The following is a 24,019-nucleotide window of genomic DNA, read 5'->3' as shown; positions in this document are numbered from 1 at the left end:
AAGCTGTGCTGCTTTTGCTGGTTATGTATAGGTTTACTAAGAGGTAATTAACAACGACAGAAAAGAGCACTAATGTGCAGATTCAGCAGCATGCAGCATATTCAGAAAGCTTGTAAAGCTAGATTTAAAATGACAATGTATATTATTATCAGCTATTACGGACATTGCACGTGAGATGGCTGAGACGAACGCGCGCCATCAGACAGAGAGCAAGACTGACATTTACTGAACGCAGACCGAACCTCGCAAAAGACTTTTAAAAATGCCGGTTGAAATAAAATGCTAAACCAATATACATGTTCAGCGCCCAAGTCCAGCCCTCGAAAGTTCCTGAACTTTGAAAAAGTACTACCTCGCGAGCAGGGCCGTTTGGAGGGGGAAATATTTACGCAGAACTTCATTTAGACCCTGGTTCCTGTGGTCAAAACACACGGAGTACCACCCAAAGTTCCTGGTTCCTGGGTAAAGTTCCTGCGGTGGAAACGCAGCTATACAAACCACTGCAGTTTCCAACAGAAATGAACACTAGAGGAATTAAAACACCAAGCCCTTTTTTATCGTTTTCATACATGCTTACGATTACTTGGGCAGATTATGGATCAATGATGGCTCCTTGCACAATATTACGTTATGACCTCAAAAAAATATTTTACCAAAGTGCATGATTTGTAAACAAATACATTTTGGAGTTTGCATCAATTAACCAGCTCCATAAATTGGGTTTTCTGACATACCAAGCTTGCTCTGTAGTTTAGCTGGTACAGAATTATACTTCCAGTGCTGAAAGCTCCCTTTGAAATGTGCGAAACGTGCACAACGCAACGTATTTTGGGGTTTGCAGAAACTTTCCACAGGTATGTTTTTCCAATGCAGGGTGGATTTGAGGGACAAGTGTACAGTTTATGTCAAGTTTAGGTTTTCAACCAGGCGTAGGTGCTTCTAATGGGAAGGGTTAGATTAAGGGGAAGGGATATAGTTAGGATAAGATTTTTGTACAGGTATGTAGTTCTAGGATCAACAAAATATCAGCACGTGCCTGAAAACCACAGTCCTGTATAAAAAATGAAAAAACACAACAACATGCTGTAATAGCTTCTTACTGTCATGAACCCATCCAGTAGGCCAGAGTCCGGTTTAGGCGGTGCCTGTAGACGCTCCATGGACCACTTCTCAATGATGGAGGACACCTGGCTGTTCTCCGTGTTTAGGATACGGAATCCTGTCATGTTGACCCCGCTGTAGCGATAGGGTTCAACATCCAACGCAAAGAGATCCTGAAGAATATAAACCATTTATAAATTGTCAGCTTGGAATTATAAGGTTCTATCTGATATTTCAGTCAAAATATACATATTCACATTTTATTTACATTATGTGATTGTTTTTAAGTTGTGTATTTTTTGTTTTGAGACGTTTTATTTAGAAAAAATAATCAAATCCAATAATCTAATTCAAGCTACACAGTCAAAGGGAATGCTAAAACTTTGAAGCTCCGTTCAGAATGCAGATAGAACCTTATAATTCCACGGTGACGAATAGGAATGTCTGTTACATTTGTACCACATTAGATTTTAACACATCACAATCACACTGACACACAGTGCAATGATGTCATAGGCACAAATAGAACATTGAACTACATTTTTAGAATTTCCTTTTTTGCTTAATGGGCTAAAAAGTGTCTCAATTGATGACCAACAAGTACTGTACAAATAAATAAAAATTCAACAGAACTACTTAATCAATGCCTTACTGTATGTACTGAATTAAATACAAACACATAAGGTTGCACTTTACTTTATAGTGTCATTGTTACATATGTTACATGTATACTGTAATATATATATAATAGTATATGAACATTTTCTGTGACTGATCACATCTAAATTTTTCAGTTGGCCAAATTTTATTCACAGAAATTCAATTTGGCCAACTAAAAAATGTCACAGAAAAGTTTTAATTGGAGACCTGAGTTTATTTTTACAGTGTAGTTACTATAAATAACTAATCCTTATCCTAATCCTAACCCTATAGTAAGCACATGTATGAAATTATTAATACTTGGTACTTCAATGTAATAATAATCAACCACATGTACTTACTACAGGGTTAGGATTAGGATAAGGGTTTGGTTTAGGGTTAGTTGCGTGTAATTAGGCATCATTTACAGCGATTGCTACACTATAACTACATGTAACGTATAATAAGGATACTGTAAAATAAAATGTTACCAGACATGATAATAGGTTCAATCTTAGTAAAACATGGTTATGTAAGTTGGACTGTGAGACATATTATTATTATTATTATTAAAAATAACAATCTAATGTTTTCTTAGTTTCAGTCAAAGTAAAACACATCATTGGTGAAAATAGGAAACATCACCAGAAAAAATAATCAATAATTCCACTCAAGGAATACAGCATAATGACCTAAAAATGCAAGTTATTTTATGGATATCACTGTGGTTTTGAATATGTTATCCATATGTAACTTACCAGGGTAGTAAAAATGTAGTGGTAATACTCTGTCATCATTCCCATAGCGAGAGCCTGAGAAAATATTGAGAAACATGAATGAAACCATTTTGAGACAAGGGAACAGTAACAATGCTTCTGAAAATGTGCAATTTATCACTGAATCGAAGGGTAGGCGGCCGAACATAATGGCATTTCTGGTTTATATGATGTTTTGCGGCTCGTAATAATTTTATATGCTGAAGGATTGTGAGCTGAAATCATGTGGAGTCTTTCCCTTACAGCCCTGAAACACCCTGAGCTCTCTTTACTGCCCGCAAACACAGAGTCACTTCCATGTGTGCAACCTCTAAACACACCAAACTGATTTTTAAAAAGCTGATATTGCTATTTTGGCAACACTTTCTATAATAGCCATGCTTATAATGAATTATACCGCAATTTATACTTATTTATGAGTAAGTAGGCCTATTAATATGTTATAAACATATTTATAAACACTCATTAAAACCTATAATGCATTATAAGAACAGTTATAGTTGCATGTATATTATTTTTTATAATTTTGTATAAGTCATAAATTAGCTTTTTCAATGTGCATGCTCATAATCCATTGTATACTGGTTTATAAATTATCAAATGTCACCTTGTTTGCTGTATTAATTAGTTATAAATGATGTCTTTAGTGGCTAATGTGTGCATTAGATGTCATGAATGGTAATTTTGATTTGTTAAAATCTATATTTCTATAGCTATGTATAAATGGGCATTTATCATAAGCATTATTATAAAACAGTTTAGTGTAATTACACAGCATGCAAAATAATCCAGTGAACTAAATATATCAATGTACACTGAGAAAGCAAGTTATATGCAATCTCCATTTTTTGGCCACTGGATGTCTCGTTGGTTACCATTAGTGCCACATCTTTATGACACTGTATAGATCAACCTTTAAAAAAATAAAAAAATAAAAAACACATCTCAAAACCCCATATTCAGCTACGCTCAGTCCAGCTCTCTTTGACCACGAGAAAGTGTCCTTTGTAAGTCGTAAGTCATTCTGTGCTGCCGGCTCTTGGTAAGTGTGCTTTGGAGAGGTGCGTTGCCGGAGCCGAGGCTGTGCAGAATCCACAAAAACCTTCAATTCCTCCGATTCTAGGAAAAACCTTAATATGTAATTCATATACGGTTCAGGGGGCTTCACTAAAGAGTGGATTTGGGGTGGTCATTGTGGGGGCTTCAAAAGTGAAAGGACTGTGTCATTTATTGACAGTGAAAACCAGTTTCGTTCGGTTTGAGTATAAAATATATATTTGGATATGCTTATTTGCTGCTCTATTATTGGTACTCAATCATTAATAATAGTTTATAATCAATGCTGAAAAAAGTTTATACTACTTAATTAAAAATGTTTTCAACATTGATAATAATCATGAATGTTTCTTGTAGGGGTGTCCCCGACTAAGTATTTACACATTCGAATCAGAATTTTCGAATCTCTCTATGGTCGACCGATAGTCGAATCATCTGTGTGTGTGTAAACCATAGACCAGAAAAAAAATAAACGGTATAAACGGGCTGGAAAGGGCAGGAGTCAGCACACTAGTCAGCAGGAGGCTAAGACTATTTTTATTTTACTTTACACACGCCACACAGCCACCACTTTTAATAAAGTGATCAAAACTAGGCTACACTACACATTCATAAATTAACCGATCTCTCATAACATTTAAAAGCCGCAATCGAAACACTGAACATCACACACATATATAAAAGAACATTTTGATAAATAAACCTAAAAAAATACCTGCCTAGAGAGGAAAAGAACACTTTGAGTGCGTTTATATGCACGTTCTTAAGCCAATTGTGCCTAAAGGGGGTCGCACACTGAAGCTCAGCGACGTGTCTCAGGATCTCACACCAGGCAGACGTGAACATTATATACGCGCGAGCTCAATTTTGAATCGACTTCTGACAGAAGAGCTGCACGATGAGTTTATCTTGTAGCACAGGGGGAAATCAGTATATACATTCACGATTTGAGGGGAAAAAATGTAATCGCCGCCGTCGGTGTATATGTGTTCGAAATTTAAAGGCGCGGCGCATCTGGTGCGAAGCTCAGTGCCCTTAAAGAGGTGATCCCTCAGCGCCGCGACACGTCTTTATAACACTAATATTGAGCACCCCCATATTGCCAAAATGGTATGATCCTCGTTTCATAACACCCGCGAAGATTCGACCATGAGATCAGTCGTCAAATCCCGTCCTGCATATTGATGCATTGAATCTTCGACTATTAGGGGTCACGCCTAGTTTCTTGAGCATCAGATCCTCATATGAGAATGATTAGTGAAGGGTCATGTGAGATTGAAGACTGGAGTAATGATGATAAATTCAGCTTTGATCACAGGAATAAAATCACACTTTACTATATATTCACATAGAAAAATTTTATTCTAAATGGTAATAATATTTCACAATATTACAGATTTTGATCAAATAAAAACAGAAAATAATAATTTCAACAATTTTTACAGTTTTACAATAATATAATTTATGTTGAAATGACTTGTAAAGCCAATTTGTTGGTACTTAAAAATGTAATGCAGCAACTGAACTTGAGTTTTTAAGTTGAAATTTTACAGATTTTTTACAGTGTAATAATAATAATGTTCATTAAATAGCAGATATGCATCAGGTGTATTTTAACACACGTAACTCAGCATGGAGAAAGCATCTAAAAAAGAAGAGCAGATGGGATTTTATTTTGCTCATTGCTTGTTTGTCTCCATAGCTGTAATGAGCTCTCGGGTTCCCACGCCAGCCCAACCACGCATTCACACGGCATTTCTCGCAGACTGACAGACAACTCAATCCATAACAATAATTAATTTATGGGCCAAGCTGTTGTGTTGCTAAACGTTGGAACAACAATCGTCTAAACCCAAGCGTCAACCTGTTGCATTTGCTCTATTTAGTGTGCACTTCAGGGCAATGTAAAACATCCATGATTTGGCTCTGTGAAAGTGCGCCTGATAACAGCTGCTTCATTACAGACGAGATCCTGTATTAGCACGTGAGCTAATTGTGCCCTGCGCTGTGCGACGGATGGAAATAGATGTCTTTAACATTCCTCACCCTGTGATATCTTCAGCTGTATAACCAGGAGCTGCTGTGCGACACAGGTGTGTGTGTGTGTGTGTGTGTGTGTGTGTGTGTGTGTGTGTGTGTGTGTGTGTGTGTGTGTGTGTGTGTGTGTGCGTGCGTGCGTGCGTGCGTGCGTGCGTGCGTGTATGTGTGTGTGTGTGTGTGTGTGTGTGTGTGTGTGTGTGTGTGTGTGTGTGTGTGTGTGTGTGTGTGTGTGTGTGTGTGATACACAGACTGCTAGAACGATTATAAATCACACATTATTACTGTTGTCAGGCTGGCGCCGGTGATTAGAATGAGCAGAGGTCAGGTCAGTAATTACATTTGTTGTTGTGTGGTCTAACGCTGTTAATAACAGGTGGTATTATGTCCAGGTGGACTGGGAAACCTCCAGGAGAAACTCATATTTGCTCAGATGAGCCAGCAACATTCGCACCATTACTGTCGGTAAGATATAGCCAGTGGGAGATCATGGGTTAAAACTGACACGTTTAGATGGTTATACGTAGCTCTGAACCTATTCTATAAAGGGTTCATATTAAAATCCCAGTCACCGAGAAGTAATATAGTGGTAGTAGGTTAGATAATAATACTCCTAAATACCAGAAGACAAATACGCTATTATTCCAGTGAGTATTTCCGGTGGAGTCAACCCAACAAAGCACTGAACTGCTGTCATACAAATACATGTAATTGTAATTAAATTCAAGCTTTAAATTCAAGCTTTAATACAGGCTACTTAAGTGCGAACTGAAAGTAATTTTGTCAGACACATAACTGCATTCATTTTCAATTTTAAAAAAATGTACTATAGCCTAAATTTAGGGTGGGGGGTGGGGGGTATGGGTAAATCACCCTCGGTAGAAATCACGTTCGCAGGGCATTGCGGTACGATCAAAAAGGGCACTTTCACTTTCAAAAGGGCAAGGGGGCTCAAGACCACCCTTGTTAAAACTAGTTTGACAGTGATTTAACGTATGGCTTTGTATCAGTAGAAACTCGGGAGTATATTCGAATGATCGAATAAAAATCATTTATTATTAACTAATAAATTACTTGTAAGAAAAAAAACTTGAAGTACACTGCAAATGCACATTCAATATAATTAAGCATACTTCTATATCACATACTTAAACATACTTCTATATAGGCAGCCATAATATCACTCTCGTTTATACACAGTTGGTCAGAAAAGCATGTAAATAAGTAGGCTACTAGTACAAAAAATGTGTCAACGCCTTCATTACTAATCTTCAAAACTAAAACTTCATGTCAGAGCACAAAGCAGCATGATTGTGTGATTATGTGAAGTTGCCTTTCCGTTAGTCACTTTCGACAGTGTGTTGAAATAATTACACAAGGGGTCGCCTGTGAGCGTCCCAAACCCCTCTGACATATTCAGAAAGGGTCAACTGAATTGGCATCTGGAATCTGCATGCCAGGCCATGCCCCTAGGTATATAAGGCGGCGGGCTTGCACACACACTTCAGCTTTGTTCTTCAGATCCTAATCCAGCGTCTCTTGAGTCTCTTGAGTGTGCATGTGCAAAGAGCTCACCTGGGTGCAACAGCGATGTTCTGAAAGAGGGAATTTCCTTATTAAAAAAGGGAATTCCTCTAAAAGAGCTGCATGGAGGATTGTGTATTTTTCAAGGTGCCGATTTTGCCATGTCTTTCTGGATGTGGGCAATTTCATCTCTCTTCCTTGGACAGGCACAATCGCTGTCTTCAGTATTGGGGCCAAGCTCATGCTGAAACAGCGTTTGTGGATGTTTCATGCTGTCACTGCGAGAACATGCCCATTGGGACGTTGTAGTTACAAATGTCATACTTTTACAAAAAGCCAAGATCCTCAGCTGATTCCCGTCCTGGTCCTTCTACCTCCGGGTACAAGGCTTGGCGCGAGCTCTGAGGGAGATCTGAGTGTTACAATGAGAGAGATGTCACCAGGTTAGCCTCTTATTCCACAGCACGCTCAGTTACTCTGGTTGGGTTTGAGTTTGTCGGCTCGCCCTCTGGCAGGCTTATTTTCTCATCCGGGTCTCAAGAGGAAGATGAAGTGTCACTTGCAGCATATGCGGGCGGGCTTACACTTATGCCCTCCGACATGGATTACTCGTCTATGCTAGAGCCTTTGGGTATGACAGTGTTTTCTGGGGTTGATGCAGAGTTGGCAGCCGTGCTTTACCAGGCAGCCGTGAACATCGGCTTGAGTGGTCTCCTCCACCCTTTCTCAAGCACTCGCAGCTAGATTATTGGCTCCTGGGGATGGAGCCAAGCAACACCCCGATGTAATTTTTCCCCGAATTGCACAAGGAAATCTCAAAGTTGTGGAAGCCACCATTCTCTGCCAGAACACACCTTGCAGACTTCCATCCTTCCTCCTTCCATCCTCCATCCCATCCTCACTACCATCAATTTTGGGGGCACTCGGATGTTCCCCAGGTGAAGCGTGCCATCTAGCAGAATCTGCAGAGGCTCTTGTCCAAGGCATGTAAATGTACCTCGTCTCATAAGTGAGTGCTTATGATGCTGCTGGCCAGGCTGCATCCGTCCTGCATGCCAAAGCATGTAAAGATCTGCAAGAGGGTAGTCTTGACCCAGAGGTAATGCAAGAATTGCCTTTGGTCACCAACTTTGCCCTCCAGGCTACAATGTCCAAATTAGTGGTGCAGGAACACCACCTACTGTATGTCTCAAACTTTTGGGGATGTGGAGAAAATGCACTTTTTCAATGCCCCCATCTCACAAGGTGGCCTTTTTAGTAACACTGGTAAGGACAGTTTTCGGCAGTGAAGAGGTAGATGCATAAAATGCATCTTGTTTTAGCACAGGTCTTCCTCTAGTGCCTAAGTTCTGCCTGCTCATTACCGAGGGTGGTCGCCGAAGGCTGCATGGCCCTGCAACAGCCTGTAGTGGTAGCCAGATCCCAGGCACTGCCCACCTGTTGACAGGACAGGCTAGGCATCAAAGTGTTCCTGAGACAAGTGATCTAGGGAAGGAGAAGCTGCAGGCCTTTTCACCCGGCTGGGGCAAGCCTAGTCTCAGCCTCATACGGACCATTGGCTGAACGTCTGATGCATTGGGCATGGATGCATATGGTATACGTTTCCAGTGTCTGGAAACACTTTGAAAGTCATTGTTTGATTGGTTAAATTCTACAGGATGTCCGAGAGACGTGTGTTGCGTTCTTTAATGCTCCACCTCGAAACAAATGCTGTGACGTCAACCTCCCTCATGGAAGAAGAACGCCATTGTGTTCACAACAGAGAGAGCTTACCAGGAGCAACTCAATGCTGGATTTTGTATGTGAAGTTTGCAGCTTTATTTTGTTTGCAAGTTTGTTTGCACAATGATCTTGAATTAATAAATTATACATACAAGCCAGTCTGTTATTGCATGGGACATCAACTTTACACTTTCACGCCCCTAAACATGACGCAGACCAAGTTGAACTGTGATTGATTATGTTAAATGTGAGTCATATGTACTCTAATGCAGTCCTCAACCCAAGAAAGCTGTGTTAGGCCCTGATCACACAGAATGCGTTTATGCAGTTAGAGGCGCCTTTTTTTAATGGATTTCGGTCTCTGGGCTCCTCGCGTTTTAACCGCCTGCTGCACCTCGCATTTTTGAAGGAGTGCTCCGAGCGCATGAAGTTGAAAAAAAGTCAACTCTGAGTGGAAAAGCACCCGACGTCATCACGTTTATTTTCTGTTGTCCAATCGAATGAATGGAGAGGTGGTCTTCCGTTGTGGTGACCGTTACATTGATTAGACTGACAGGACAGCTGATTCGGGGGTTTCCTAGCAACATAAAAAAAACTGCAGAGCACTGCTCTCTTCTGAATGAAAAAATGCCAACCAAAAAAGGCAGTGCAGTGGGCCTCGCGTTTTCGAACCTAAAAAAACGCGTTCAGTGTGATCGGGGCCTTAGAGTCCAGACCTTCTGTTGTCAGTCTGAAGAGCTGGATATGAGAGACTAGGGCAAGCCTCATTTGGGAGTGAATATTATATGGTCATTAAAAGAGCCATTTCCTCTTTCCCTGGGTCACACACGTGGCCCTTGTCTTCACGAGGGTCAGACATCCAACACTCACACCAGAACCTTGGTGGACACGAGCAGGTCACCTTCCTGCATTCTGCTGTATCGGGTCTACACAGAGCAGTTAAATGTGCCAAGTATCGATGAGAATCGGCCTCCTCGACCATCACCAACCACCTCCACAGCAGGCCCAGGGAGCAAAGTGAGTGTTTCAACACATCATCCGCCATGAGTAACGGGGATGCAGAGCCTCCCGTCGTAGCTTCACCTGTTCCTCCTTGCCACAAACTACCCACCTCGGGTGCACCTGATTCTGTTGGTACCGTTTCTATACAGACACACTGACACACAGCTGGCCCCAGGGCCTATGCAAGTATGCATTTTCCCCAGTGAGCCTGATTGCACAGATTTTGCAAAGTCAGGGAGGAAGAAGAACAAGTCCTAATGGTAGTGATGTACTGGCCCAGACTTGGTTCTCAGAGCTCACCCTGTTGCCTTTGGTTCCAGGAGGAAGGACCTTCTTTCTCAGGGGCCAGGCAGAATCTGGCAATCGCACCTAGACCTCTGGAACCTCCATGTCTGGTCTCTGGACTACCAGTGATAGATATCATCACTCAGGCCAGAGCCTCCTCTGTTAGGCCGCTCTATGCCTGGAAGTATTGCCCCTTCACTACATAGAGTGCTTCCTGAGGTGAAGACCCACGGAGTTGTGCATTGGGTCTGTGCTTTCTTTTCTTCAGCAGGGCCAAGAAAGGCACATGAGGCGATCTAAACAGCTCTTTGTCTGCTTCAGAAGGCCGTCTCCAAAAAAAGAATGGCCCACTGAATTGTGGATGCCAATCTATGGGCTTATCAGGTCATGTCATCTCTGGCAAATGTGCATCATTAGTAGACATATGCAGAGCTGTGGGGCTGGGCTACACTCACCATTTTTGCAAGATTTAATAATCTATGCATGGAAACCATAGTAATAACAGGTACTACTCTGATTAACTGGTTAACTGTAGTATAGCTATTTACTTTGCTATCCCATTTATTAAAATATTACAGTAGTTACATTTTATTTGTGTTTACTGTATATATGTGGCTAAAGTATTTTTTGAACAGTAACATTTTTATAGGCACATTTCATAGACTGTTTTGTAAAAGTGTAATGCTGACGTTGCAAAGAGGCTGTTTTAAGAGTTAAAAAATGGATTGAAGGTGTTGAATGCTGTTTCTCATTTAATTTTAAAAAGGGCATTTATATAGATGTATTAAATGCACAGCACAGCACAGCAACAAAATGTAATTATTATATTTACAATGCTAATATATATATATATATATATATATATAGAGAGAGAGAGAGAGAGAGAGAGAGAGAGAGAGAGAGAGAGAGAGAGAGAGAGAGAGAGAGAGAGAATAAACTAGCATTATATGTTTGTGCCAATTATTTTAATAAATAAAATTTAAGATATGATCGTAATACAAAGACACATTCTTTGAATCCACTAAATGAAAAAAAAAAAAAGAAATATTCTGATAGGTTCAAATATTTGAAATATTACATCATTGCTAGACCCAGTTATCATTGCCATCATCAGCCCCAAAGTGAAATGAATTATTAAATTCAGTCTTGTGTGAAACATATGGTCGGGAAATAATGGCTCTGTAGCCTGAGCAGATTTTGTGAAGTTCAAAAGTGTGGATGACTTCACAAAGCCAAAAGTTTCAAATGTGGATATTACACAAACCCTCTGAGAGCTGCCCATTATAGAAGCATATATCCACTGCCACTAATAATGAGTATCTTCATTATCACTTCAGTGGTCTGAAACTGATTAAGAAGGTCTGTGAGTCAATCTCTGACTGAATAATACCCACTTTAATATTTGATTATTCCTGTAATTGGGGGAAAATTCTTGCAGTTAAGTCACACATTGAAATATCTCTTTGGGTGTCTCTAATGTGAGACTCTTCAAAGAACTCAAGCAGGAATGAATATACTTATCCATTTTTTGGCAAATACTATTTAATCAATCTTTGTAAGGAATTAAAAATGTACTGCATTGCATCCCATGATGTAAAATAGAACATATAATGTAGATATAACAAAAGCTCTTTATCTGATTAAAACCCCTATTCTTGAAGGGCTCTTCGCATTATGAGCATTATCCTATTGACTAATTACATGCAAACATACTGACTAACGGAGCATGTAAGCTTGACTGCCTGATGGGTAATCAATGAAACCTGTACACTTCACTGATTGTGTACAAATCAATCTCACACACAAGATCAAAAGAGACAGTGAATTAACAGTTCAAAAACAATGCATGCACTTTTCACCTTCAAGGCATGAAAAGAGGATCAAATCACAATATAACAGAGCTTGTAATCGTACAACCACGCTAAACTGTAGGATCAGAAAGACCTGTTCTTCACATATTTCTTAGCCAATGCAAAACTGATCATATCTGCTAAATCTTATCTGGTTAATTTGGTTATTCACATGCACTTCTAGATTGAGTAAACGCCCAAGAATAGACTAGTCATCTAAAACATAAACCTGTCAAAGAAATGAAACCAAACACCTTGTCATCGCTGTTGACTTTGCTTTCATGATGGAATATCATGTATCTCACAAGTTACTCTGGCAAAAACTACATGTAACCAAATTCAAGGATATATTGGCTAGAAGTGGGTTACTCATAGCCGGACTATATCAGGTCTGTAGTTAACCGAGACGGTGAAATGATGGCTATTGATTGCTGGGTAGCAATGCACTATTGGTTGGTAATAATGTATGAAGGTGTAACGTTTTAAAGCAATTCTGGTGTTGAATCATGCGGAGGTAAAGAAAATCTTAGTACACCAAAATATGTTTTTAATTTTTTGTTGTTTTGTGCTGTGCTAAGATTTTTAAGATGTACTCAACGTTCCTGCAGAGACTAAGCTATTGCACCAGGCACTTGTAAATGTCTTAAGATGTGTTGATCTGCTTAGCTTTGGTTGGAACTCGGACAATTGTTGTGACTGACTTTCTGCCTTGCGTTAATTCTCAATAAGCTATTGTGCTTGCAGCTCTACTAGAAGAGGCACAAATCCTCTACAATACAATACAATACAATGCAATACAATACAATACAATACAATACAATACAATCCGAATATAGTCCTAATATAGCATTTACAGAGTTCTTCAATTCCTCTGGGAAAGGAGACAAAGTTCAACAAAACCATGCATGAGACTGAGAATAAATAGCTTTCGCATTTTGTTTCCTCAAGTTTATGATCACATGTATTACTTACACATACTATATACTACATTATATTAGAACACTAGTTCCACATTCAAGTAGCACACCTTTATACTTGTTCATGTTTTCAATAGATTTGACACAGATTTGCCAAAGGTACAGGTGCAAAATATGGACAAATATATGTGTCTTTGTCAACCTGTGTCACAATCACCAGTTGGAGTGCCCTGTATATTGAGCAGAGGGCCCTCTTCCCAAGACCATTCCACCATGGACTACATCTCCCATAATCTATTGCCCAGACTCATTATGCCTGATTACATCCACCTCTCATTTATCTTGTTAAGTCTGCCTATATAAGCCTTTTTTCAGTCATTCAATGCAAAGTCATGTATGTGTCACAAATGTGTTTCTGAATGCTCCTTCAATTATCTATTATTGTTATGGATTATAAGTTGCCTGTTTTCTGAATTTGTTCCTGCCCTAGTAACTGTTTGGATTGATGGCCAGTATTTTGGCGTCTTGCTTGTTTTTGTATTATGTCTTTGGATTACACTTAATAAACTACTGCGTTTGGATCCTTTGTTTTTGCGTCTCGGAGTTTGTCAATCCACATTTTAAAGTTTGTGAACATCGTTGGACATACATGGATTACAGGAGAAATCTGTCATTCCTCTATTAACCATGTCTTTTTTTAATGTTTTGCATCTCAAATTGTGTATCAGATTTAGTAGCATACTTCTGTGGAAATTACTATGTTTGAGTTTTTCTATTGTTTACTTCATCTAACACGTTTCTTTACGGACACTCATCTACTGAAATACACCAAATGTGTCGACAACTTTAATATTTTATGAAGCATTTTAATACTGAAAAAAAAATCTATTGGATTTTAGACTAAGGTTTTGGTGGTACACAGATAAACACCACAAGAGTGACATTACCTTTGGACTGAGAGCTCAGAAGTGCTAAAAAAAACAATATTACACTCTCTTGAGCGCATATCAAAAAATTTATATTAAAATTAATGTGCAATAATATTCTTTGGGCAAACATGTGTGTCTTGCTTATACATTATTGAAAAGGACTTATCCTTCAGTTTTGATCTGCAAGTCAAAACTGTATATTATATTGGATACATTTTTGATATTGTTGTTATTATAATCAACCAAATATTCTAAATGTGTCTTTGTAATGCTCAGTGTAAAATGAGATGATGAAGTGACTCACCTGTTTAAGGATGCCAGCTGCCATCTCATGACCACAGTCAAAGATCACATGAAACTCTTTTCCTCGTTTCATTTCTTTAAGAAGTGGCTTGGCATCTTTTGTGTCTGCTGGTAGCTGCCGGATTTTTAATCGGATGTTGTAACGAGATGGAGCCTTGATGAGCTCCTGTAATCGAATCAGACCTATCCGAGAGAGAGAGAGAGAGAGAGAGAGAGAGAGAGAGAGAGAGAGAGAGAGAGAGAGAGAGAGAGAGAGAGAGAGAGAGAGAGAGAGAGAGAAGAGAGAGAGAGAGAGAGAGAGAGAGAGAGAGAGAGAGAGAGAGAGAGAGAGAGAGAGAGAGAGAGAGAGAGAGAGAGAGAGAAAGAAAAAAGACAAATAAGATTATTACAATATTACTGGAATGGTTCATTTCCCTATGTTGGAGTTTTTCTATTGTTTACTTCATGTAACACGTTTCTTTACTGACACTCATCTTCTTAAATACACCAAATGTGTATTTATATATATATCCGCCTCAAGGTTGTGTGTGTTGTGGCTGCGTGTTGCTGTATACCTCGGTTGTAACGAGTGGTTATTTCAGTCAAAGTTGCTCTTCTATCAGCTTGAATCAGTCGGCCCATTCTCCTCTGACCTCGAGCCTCAACAAGGCATTGTTTTCCCTTTTCACACCATTCTTAGTAAACCCTAAAAATGTGTGTGTGTGAAAAACCTAAAAATGGTTGTGCGTTTAATTTATAATCGCCAAATACTGTAGCAAAATAACTAAATTACTATTCTTTCACTCTAGCTTTAAACTGCTTAATGTGGACATTAGACAAAAAAGTATTATAAGCATAAACATTATGAATTTCTACAATTTGTGTACTGTAAAGAAAATAAAAGCTTTATAAAAGTTTATCAGAAAGCTCACATATCTCTTTTTTTTCAAATGAAAATACTATTACCATCATTGATGCATGAACATAACATAAAGCATTTCCTTTATTTTAAGAAGAAGAGCAGCTTAGACAAATCAAACCAAATTACGGTATTACACAAATGACAATACTGATGACAGTATTGTCATTTGTGGGTGAAATATTCCTTTAAATGTACAACAGAGCATCTGAAATATCATTTGGAGCCATCTATATGAACGCTTCGTTTCATTCAATTCTTATCTTTCTAATTAAAAGAAGAAAGATACGGGTAAACATATGGATGGATTTTAAAGTCAAACAAGTTTGGGGAAATGAAATTGTTAAGCTGTATGTGCCTCACTATCTGTCTCTCTTCTAACTCTCTTGCTCTCTTCTTTATTAACTTCTTCCCAGTGAAATGTTGAACACGCCTGTCAATGAAATGCCACTTCCTATTGTAATGAAACATCACATTCTCACTTCAAAAGGTCATCAGCTGAAAAAATTATATCTAGGGTGCCTCCAAATTCCCATCGCCCCATTTACTTTACACACAATGTAGAACTTACATCCTCAGAGCTGTTCAACTACACAGGCCAAATGAACCACCGATTTTCTAACTGTGTTTAACGTTAAAAAAACTTCTGTCAGGATTTACTAAAGACACGTAGTGATGAGCACTGAAAAGGTGTAGACAGAGTTATTTTATGCGGCTGATCTTATTGCATATGCATTTGTAGGAGTTTCCCTTTTAGACACAAAATTCTGAGTTTTTTGGAATTGTGCTCTCACTTTAAATCTGGCCCAAAGTGTCTTCCTGAATGTATTTCCACATTGGTCCTCTCCCAAATGCCACAACACAAGTGTGCATCTGCAGTGGATTCACAAAAGTGTGGACATAAAAACCGCTAGGAATATTTGAAACAAGACAATTATTTCAAGAATAAAAACATTTCTTTCCAATCCCATGTTGCCTACTTATGTTTTGCAAGACTTCCAGATTAAATGAACACTAGTGGCTGTAAAGCCAATAACATTGATTTATTTTCACACAAAAAAAAATATTATGTGACAGATTACTGATTAGTAAAGACTTAGATGTGCATAGTTTCTTGACAATACTATGTTATGACCTCAAAACTATTGTATGCATTATTTGTAAATTATGTGCATCACATAACCAGCTCCATATATGTATGGCTTTTCTGATGAGGTAAACCTGCTTCATAGATCACGGTCCAGGTGAGTGTGATTAGCATTGTGGTTAATAATAATGTGTCATCTTCAGCTCCCCTGCTGAAATCAAAAACATTATCCCAACCTGTGCTCCTTTGGTGCTTAGTTGGTCTCCCTAGTTTAAGAGGTGTTTTGGCAAGGCGAGCAGCTTAAACCACCTAAAACTAGGTCTTTCCCTTAAGGTCAAGGTAACAAAACAACTTCTGCTGAGAGCTACACTGACTTACAATTTGCATTTAAAAAATGATGAAATAAATAACAAAAAACCTTGACCAAGCTGGCGGTTTCGCTGATCTGTCTGGTCGGCCATCTGATCTCCCAGCCTGACCAGCAGACAAGCCTCCAAAACCTGACCAGACTAAGCAGTTTGGCCAAGCTGGGAGACCACCTAACCATCTGCCCGGTTAAAGTTTTTGTTTGTTTTGTTTTTTTACAGGGTTGCTGATTCTGTAATGTCCTCTTGTAGTCGGCCATTTTATAAAAATTACATTTAAATGTTTTTTCCTTCGAAAAAAAAATCATAAAAGCTTGTCTTTAACTCTACACTCTTGCTTCGTTTAATATATGCATGAATATGCAAATGAGCCCCACCTCCACTCACTCACACCCGCTCAGAGACCCACTCGCTCAACTGTAGTGTAGTAATCGCTGCACAATTGTATCACTCTTTACAATGTCGGACATATAATGGTAATTAATATGATTATCCTTTTGCTTGACTACGTTATTAAACAGCTAAAAATGTCTTGCTAATGTTACACAAACTAAGGTTCCCATTCATCATCTCAGTCTTCCATCGGTATCAGTCAATATCCTTAGAAATGCTTTGAACATCATATAAAATGTACACGTCATATTGCTAAATGTACACAATTTTTCATATCTATAGAAAAATACAGCGGGATAACCTCTCAGAGACTCCCCTGCTTCAAAGAATAGTTAATGATATGCTAAATCCCACCCCCCTCGTGACCTGATTGGTTATGAGGTAGTTTGTGACATCAGAAACACCAGCGATTTCAAACCGTGTTTTTGAGACTGTTTTTTGTTCACTGCAGTTTTAAGGAGAAAATACTCAGCAATGTTGTTGACTTATGAATTTCCACATGGTTTGTCATAAAGCATATTAAAAACACCACATACTTTTAAAATGCACACACTGTAGCAGCATAGATAATTTGATTTGCATGCATTGATACAATGTCTGTGATAGCTCATAAGGCTTCCTGTGGTCAGTGACTGAGGCAGGTTTGCTCTTCTTGCGTAAATGAAAAACTGCATGTGGTGATTTCTACTGATTGTTTCTAATACCTTCCAACTGTTTTGTTGATTCATATTTAACAAAGCATGTATATTACATCAGCTCAAGTGTTTATTAACTCTTTCCTCACCAGCGTTTCTGGAAAAAAAGTTACCAGCCGCTCCCAGTTTTTTGACCATTTTCTCAAAAGTTTCATGGTCCCCAGAATATTTTAAATATCTGAACATGCAAATAATATAAAAAGAAAGAACAGAGCCTCTGCTTTTAAACTGTTTTATTCTAGCTTCATGCAATCTTTGTTTTTCAACACTTAAATGTGGGTAAGTTTCAGTAAAAAAGCAACATTTTGAGCGAAAAGCTGAGAAAATCTTTTGTTGTTGTTGTTGTTTTTTTGGTCAAAGACTACATCTGGATAAGATTCAGAGTGATGATGAAACCACAGATGGAGTAGATGAAGTCCATCATCACTCCAAAGCTTCACAGTCCTGTAGCTCGTCCTAAGGCCACATCTCATTCAGTGACATTAGGCAGTTCTGATTATATAATGTTTAATGTTAATGATCGTGTTATTTTACATATGCATCTGCTTACATATGAAATCGCTTGTTTCTACTCATTTTTTCCTGTGTTTTGATCTGGAGATTCTAGACACTTTCAGAAGATCCGTAATAGCGTAATAACAGTGAAAACACAGAAATCTGTAAATGTCCATCAATTGCTTGGAAGCGTTAAAACCACTGTCCGAAAGCCCCGAACATGCGACATAAAAGCCTGTGATAAATATCCTAGGAGTGGCTGCATCACTCAAGTGCTCCCTGCCAAAGTACCTAAAAAATGAAAAAGAAAAAAACCCAGCCTGTCTGACTTGTAATCGTCTGTGGTTGTCTGGTCCTCCTCTAGAAGAGTGCCGCTATGAGCCAGTGATGTGAGATGAATGCCGCTTCCCTTTGGCATTAATTGAAGAGGAAAGCAAAAGCTGGCTTCGGACTCAAAGTTCTGAGTGCTCCTGACAGCAAGGTCAAGGTTAATGTAGCCTTGACTGTACGTGTTTAATTATCTGTGACTAAATGTGTAGAGCAAATTGAACCAGATTTAAAATCAGGTCACAGGTATGACATAATGCAAAGGCTTTACACACGAAACATCTACATCTGTGTTGTCTCATTAATATCAAGTGCATTCCGAGATCTGGAAAGAGATTTGAGAATATCATTCTGTGAAGATAAGAGTTGCTTCTGTTAAAGAGGTCATGAACTGCATTGTTTTTACTGCAGCAAATGAACTACAAATCATGAACTTCTAATGTTTCTTGGGGTGCACTTATAATCTATGATTTTTATGTCAAAAATGGTCATAATTTAGACATAAAAGGCTTTTTCCTATTCTGATTTTAGCCTAAACGCCTTCTGCTGTGAGACTTCAGTGTAAATGCCCACTGCTGGGATTGCTGATATCTTTGCAGTCTATTCTGAACTCTCAACTCTCGAAAACTATTAGCATGTTTTTACTATTACAGCTCTCATGGTTAACTATTTGTGAAAAGTGTTGCTTATAGTATTATATTTAGATCAATAGATTTATATATCTATTGTGGCATGAATGGCTGCAGTGATGATCATTGTAGCCGATCACAGACATGTTGAGCTTATGAATGCGTTGATCAAGTCAATGCAACTCGATTTCTACACACTAACAAATGCTTTCATCATAACTAACAGTCTAAACACAATGCAAATAAAAGATTTGTTGATTATAACACAAGTTTGTTGATGTCCAGAACTCAGTCACTAATAAACTCACGCTGTTTGACAGTTTACTATATGCACAAAAGCTCAAAGAAAGGTTTAATTAATGAGCCCTTTTACTTGGCTGTGATGGAGCAATTAAACCTCACATTAATATCTGGGTGTGGCTATCCAACGCATTATTATGCATCTTCTCTTCTCACATCAGATGCTGCTGACAGCTTTTTAGCCTGCATTTTCAACAAAAAAACAAAAAAAAATCTTTGGTTAGAATTAAATTATCTTTAAGTTAAATTAAACTATCATTTTACCCCAGGCATAATCATCCACTCATTTAAAAATGCATTATTAGTTCAAATTTAGCACATAAGCAGTGAAGAGGCTCCGATTACAATGGTTGGCATTAAAATGATATTAAGACCATGAATTATTTCGTAGCAAAATAAATGGCAGTTTCAAAGCACCAGTTATCAAAGCAATTATCAGGACATTACAGCAAAGCCCTCAAAATGATGCCAGTTTGGAAACATGGCAGCGCAGCTGTCTAAACAGTCTTGTGGGCACTGTTAGAGCACATGATGGGCTGTGGAAAGCACCACTGGATTGGTGCACTCAAGCAGAAACAATTGAAATGGATGAAATGTTTTGATGAAGGCAATTTTCTCTCTCATGCTGACATACTGAAACAGGAAGCCGGGGTGGGGCATATCAAAGTGATTGTGCTTGTTTTTAAATAGCCAGTAGCCTATCGGGCACTATTCAAAATGAATTTTATGGTAATTAACGTTATGCCACAAAGGCTTTCGATTGAGCTTAACTTGTACCGTAAATGTTCCTTTAGACTACACAATGTCCATTTATGAAGATACTAATTTGGAGCATTATAGTAACTCTTTGCCATTTGTTTCTACCTCCAAATGAATGTTGATTTGCAAGCTCTCTTGCTCTCTGCTGATGCAGTTTGTCCATGACTGGCATATGCATAACCTATTAATGCGTTTCCCTTGACACATTAAATAATTTAACAGCATTTGTTTTCTGCAATGCAGATAGACACTATGTTACACGGCTCACATTTACTTTGACAACACACACAAATCAAAGTATAAATTATCAGAGCTCTTATATAGCTGACATGTCCTTCTAATAGAGCTCATTTTACTCACCGCTGCAGTGGCGCTTGTACATATGAGCTACCATAAGCTCCTTTTTTTCATTGCTTTGTATTTGTGTGCTATTATCTGTGTACCAAATCCAAACATAATAACGGCACAAAATGGTCAAAATTTCAAAATGTTATGCCATGACTATCTCAGAATTTATCTCAGAATTATTGCTTAGAATCTCATAATTTCCCCTGTATGCCATATTTATGACTTTTTACGCCAACATTTTTATTTTATTTTTTATGTGGAAGACACTGGCTTCCATAGTTATTGAACAAATCGGTTAAGTGAATGATTCAATGACTTAGACAATGAGAGGTATACTTTCTATGAGCTCATGCTTATAATGAATTATAGCCCCATGTATACATATTTATAAGTATTACTATTTTAAAAATATATTTATGATAAGACATATAATGCATTATAAGAACAGTTATAGTTACATTATAGTTAAAAGTCATGCAGGTGCATGTTCATAATCCATTATATACTGATTTATACATCTCAATCACTAATCAAACTAGTTAAACCTGGGAAAACTGGGTTGCTGCTGGTAGAGGTGTTAGTAAGGCCAGCAGGGGGCGCTCACCCTGTGGTATGTGTGGGTCCTAACACCCCAGTATAGTGATGGGGACACTATACTGTCAATGAGCACCGTCCTTCGGATGAGACGTTAAACTGAGGCCCTGACTCTCTTTGGTCATTAAAAATCCCATGGCACTTCTCATAAAGAGTAGCGGTGTAACCTCGGTGTCCTGGCCAAATTCCCTCGATTGGCTCTTACCAATCATGGTCTCCTAATAACCCCCGTCCACTGAATTGGCTCTATCACCCTCTGTCCTCTCCACCAATTGCTGATGTGTGGTGCAGAGTCCTGCTCAGGTTCGGGTACCCGACGGGCCAACCTGCAAATTTTGCTGAATCGGGTGGAAAACATCCAACTGTGTCGGATACGGGTGCAGTTTGGGTCGGACAAAGGGTGAACACGGGTCTAACACGCCACCACGCACCCTCCCAGGATTCTCTCACTTTCAAAAAAATCACACAAGGCACAAAGGGGGTCACACACCGGACGCAAAGCTCACCACCGAACACGCACATTATTTAGGCCTACGCACAAGCTCAGTTTTGAATCCACTTCTGACAGAAGAGCTGCACGATGTGTGCATATTGTAGCACTGGGTGAAATCAGTGCATTGGCGCTCTGTGGCACGGGAGGATTTTGAACAACTTCCTGAGTCGCCGCGGACAGGCACCGAATGCCGCCGCCGGTGTGCTTACACTAAATTTTAAAGATGTGGCGCGGTGAAGTAATTACTTTTGTATGACCTGGCAATACATGTGTAGGCCAATATAATGTTATATGCTAAACTGATTTTATTTCGGGTGTGGGTCGGGTGTCAGTTCTATTTGAAGCGGGTCGGGTGCAGATTTTAATTAGTGCTCCATGTCCAAAAACGTGTCGGATGCGGTTTAATGCACCGCAGGTACGGGCGGGTGCGGAATGACAAAATCGGACCTGGGCAGGACTCTGTTGTGGTGAGCACACTGGCGCCATTGTACTGTGGCTGCCGTCGCATCATCCAACTGGAGCTGCACATTGGTGGTAGTTCAGGAGAGACCCCTGACATGAGTGTGAAGCGCTTTGGGCGTACAGTAGTACATATAAAAGCACTATATAAATGCCTCATTCATTCATTCATTCATTCATTTATTCATTCATTCATTCATTCATTCATTCATTCATTCATTCATTCATTCATTCATTCATTCATTCATTCATAATGCAGTATAGGTCTTAATGAGTCTTTATCAAGTATTTACATAGGCTTAATAGAAAGAGAGTTTTTACAGAGAGTTTCTTTGGCATGGTCCTTTATCATCCATGGAATCTTCCCATAAAAGTTTAGTTTTAGTGAAAAAGGGTTGTTTAGATTATTAAACTGTTCTTCACACTTAGAAAAAAAATTGTTATTTTAAGATCTGTTCACTGAAAGGTTCTTTGGTTAACCCAAAAAGGGTTTTCTATGGCATAATTGCAAAAATTGCAAAAAATTGGACCTTTATTGAAAAAATTCTATTGGCATGTGAAAAAATGCTTTGCGCTTCCACTAATTTCTAACACAACACTTAAGTCAACAGCTGAGCAGTGTTGACAGAGCTTTGTGTTGCAGGCTGCCAGTCCACTTCTGCCATTTCAGAGCTGAGCCATTAGGGAATTCCATTATGGCTATTGATTCGCTTGTTTGCATTCGTTCATGAAGTTGTTGTACAGAGTGGAGAGAAAGACTCCAGTCGTGATTCTAAGGCAGACCTCAGAACAACCACCTTTTGTTGAATCAGTTTGTGTGTGGGTACAAAGTGGGGTAAAAAATTATTTAGTCAGCCACCAATTGTGAAAGATACTCTCCCACTTAAAAAGAAGAGAGAGGACTGTCATTTTCATCATAGGTAAAGTTCACCTATGAGAGACAGAATGGGGGGGGGGATCCAGAAAATCTAATTTTGTGATTTTTAAAGAATGTATTGGGAAATTACGGTGTAAAAGTATTTGTTCAAATACAACAACAAAAAAGATTTCTGGCTTTCACAGACCTGTAACTTCTTCTTTAAGAGGCTCCTCTGTCCTCGACTCGTTACCTGTATTAATGACACCTGTTTGAACTCGTTATCAGTATAAAAGACACCTGTCCACAACCTCAAACAGTCAGACTCCAAACTCCACTATGGCCAAGACCAAAGAGCTGTCATAGGACACCAGAAACAAAATTGTAGACCTGCCCCAGGCTGTGAAGACTGAATCTGCAATAGGTAAGCAGCTTGCACTGCATGAAAAGTGGGATTTTCGTCAGTAAGCGGCACTGTAGATTGTCGTGGAAGATCAGGTTTACGACTGTACACGGCAGTTTGCAGGCGACACCGAAAACTGCCGTGAATTGTCAGAAATTGACGTGGGCCTTGCTTGGCAGTTGTCCCCCCCAAGACCCCCCTTCCCTTAACTCCAGGGGAGGCTTTAACATGTAAATGAACATGCTGTGAGCTATACAAATGCAAATCAGGGTAGCAGGAGTTTTAACCCATGTGACATTTAAAAGGTATTAACTTCCTTCTAAGAAAATCTCTTAGATAGATCAGGCTCAGTATAGCCTAATTGTAAAATCTTAAACTTAAGGTTGAATTTATATATTTGATGAAAGTATTCTAGATTATTTATTGTGTGTCATTTGCAATAAGTCCCCGTGAATTCAGTGCGACTCGCAATTTTGACCAATCACCGCAACTTTTACCAATCATTGCGGTCTCCTGCTAATAAGCGGCATCATACATCAGCAAACTTTATATATCATAAATCATTGCCTGTCAAAATTAACGTGTTAACGCAAATTAATTTTAACGGCACTACATATATATATATATATATATATATATATATATATATATATATATATATATATATATATATATATATATATATATATATATATATATATATATATATATATATATATATATATATACATACATACATACATACAGGGGTTGACATTAACTTGCTCACCGGCCACC

The 24,019-nt window shown here is 38.7% G+C and overlaps 1 protein-coding gene across 2 annotated transcripts in view; it reads right to left on the bottom strand.

The window, feature by feature from the left end:
- grik2 (glutamate receptor, ionotropic, kainate 2) overlaps positions 1-24,019 on the bottom strand; it is a 344,433-nt gene that overhangs the window by 187,601 nt on the left and 132,813 nt on the right. For both annotated transcript variants that reach the window (XM_067449374.1, XM_067449373.1), the window contains 3 exons: positions 14,143-14,324; positions 2,499-2,552; positions 1,101-1,274 (listed from right to left, as the gene is read on the bottom strand). In XM_067449374.1, the coding sequence (XP_067305475.1) occupies positions 1,101-1,274; positions 2,499-2,552; positions 14,143-14,324 (410 nt within the window). The remainder of the gene's footprint in view (positions 1-1,100; positions 1,275-2,498; positions 2,553-14,142; positions 14,325-24,019) is intronic.

Source organism: Pseudorasbora parva, chromosome 7 (assembly GCF_024679245.1).
Source record: "Pseudorasbora parva isolate DD20220531a chromosome 7, ASM2467924v1, whole genome shotgun sequence".
In the NCBI taxonomy this organism is placed as follows: domain Eukaryota; kingdom Metazoa; phylum Chordata; class Actinopteri; order Cypriniformes; family Gobionidae; genus Pseudorasbora; species Pseudorasbora parva.
The sequence above is the reverse complement of the archived record's forward strand: the minus strand, read 5'-3'. Positions and strand labels throughout refer to the sequence as shown.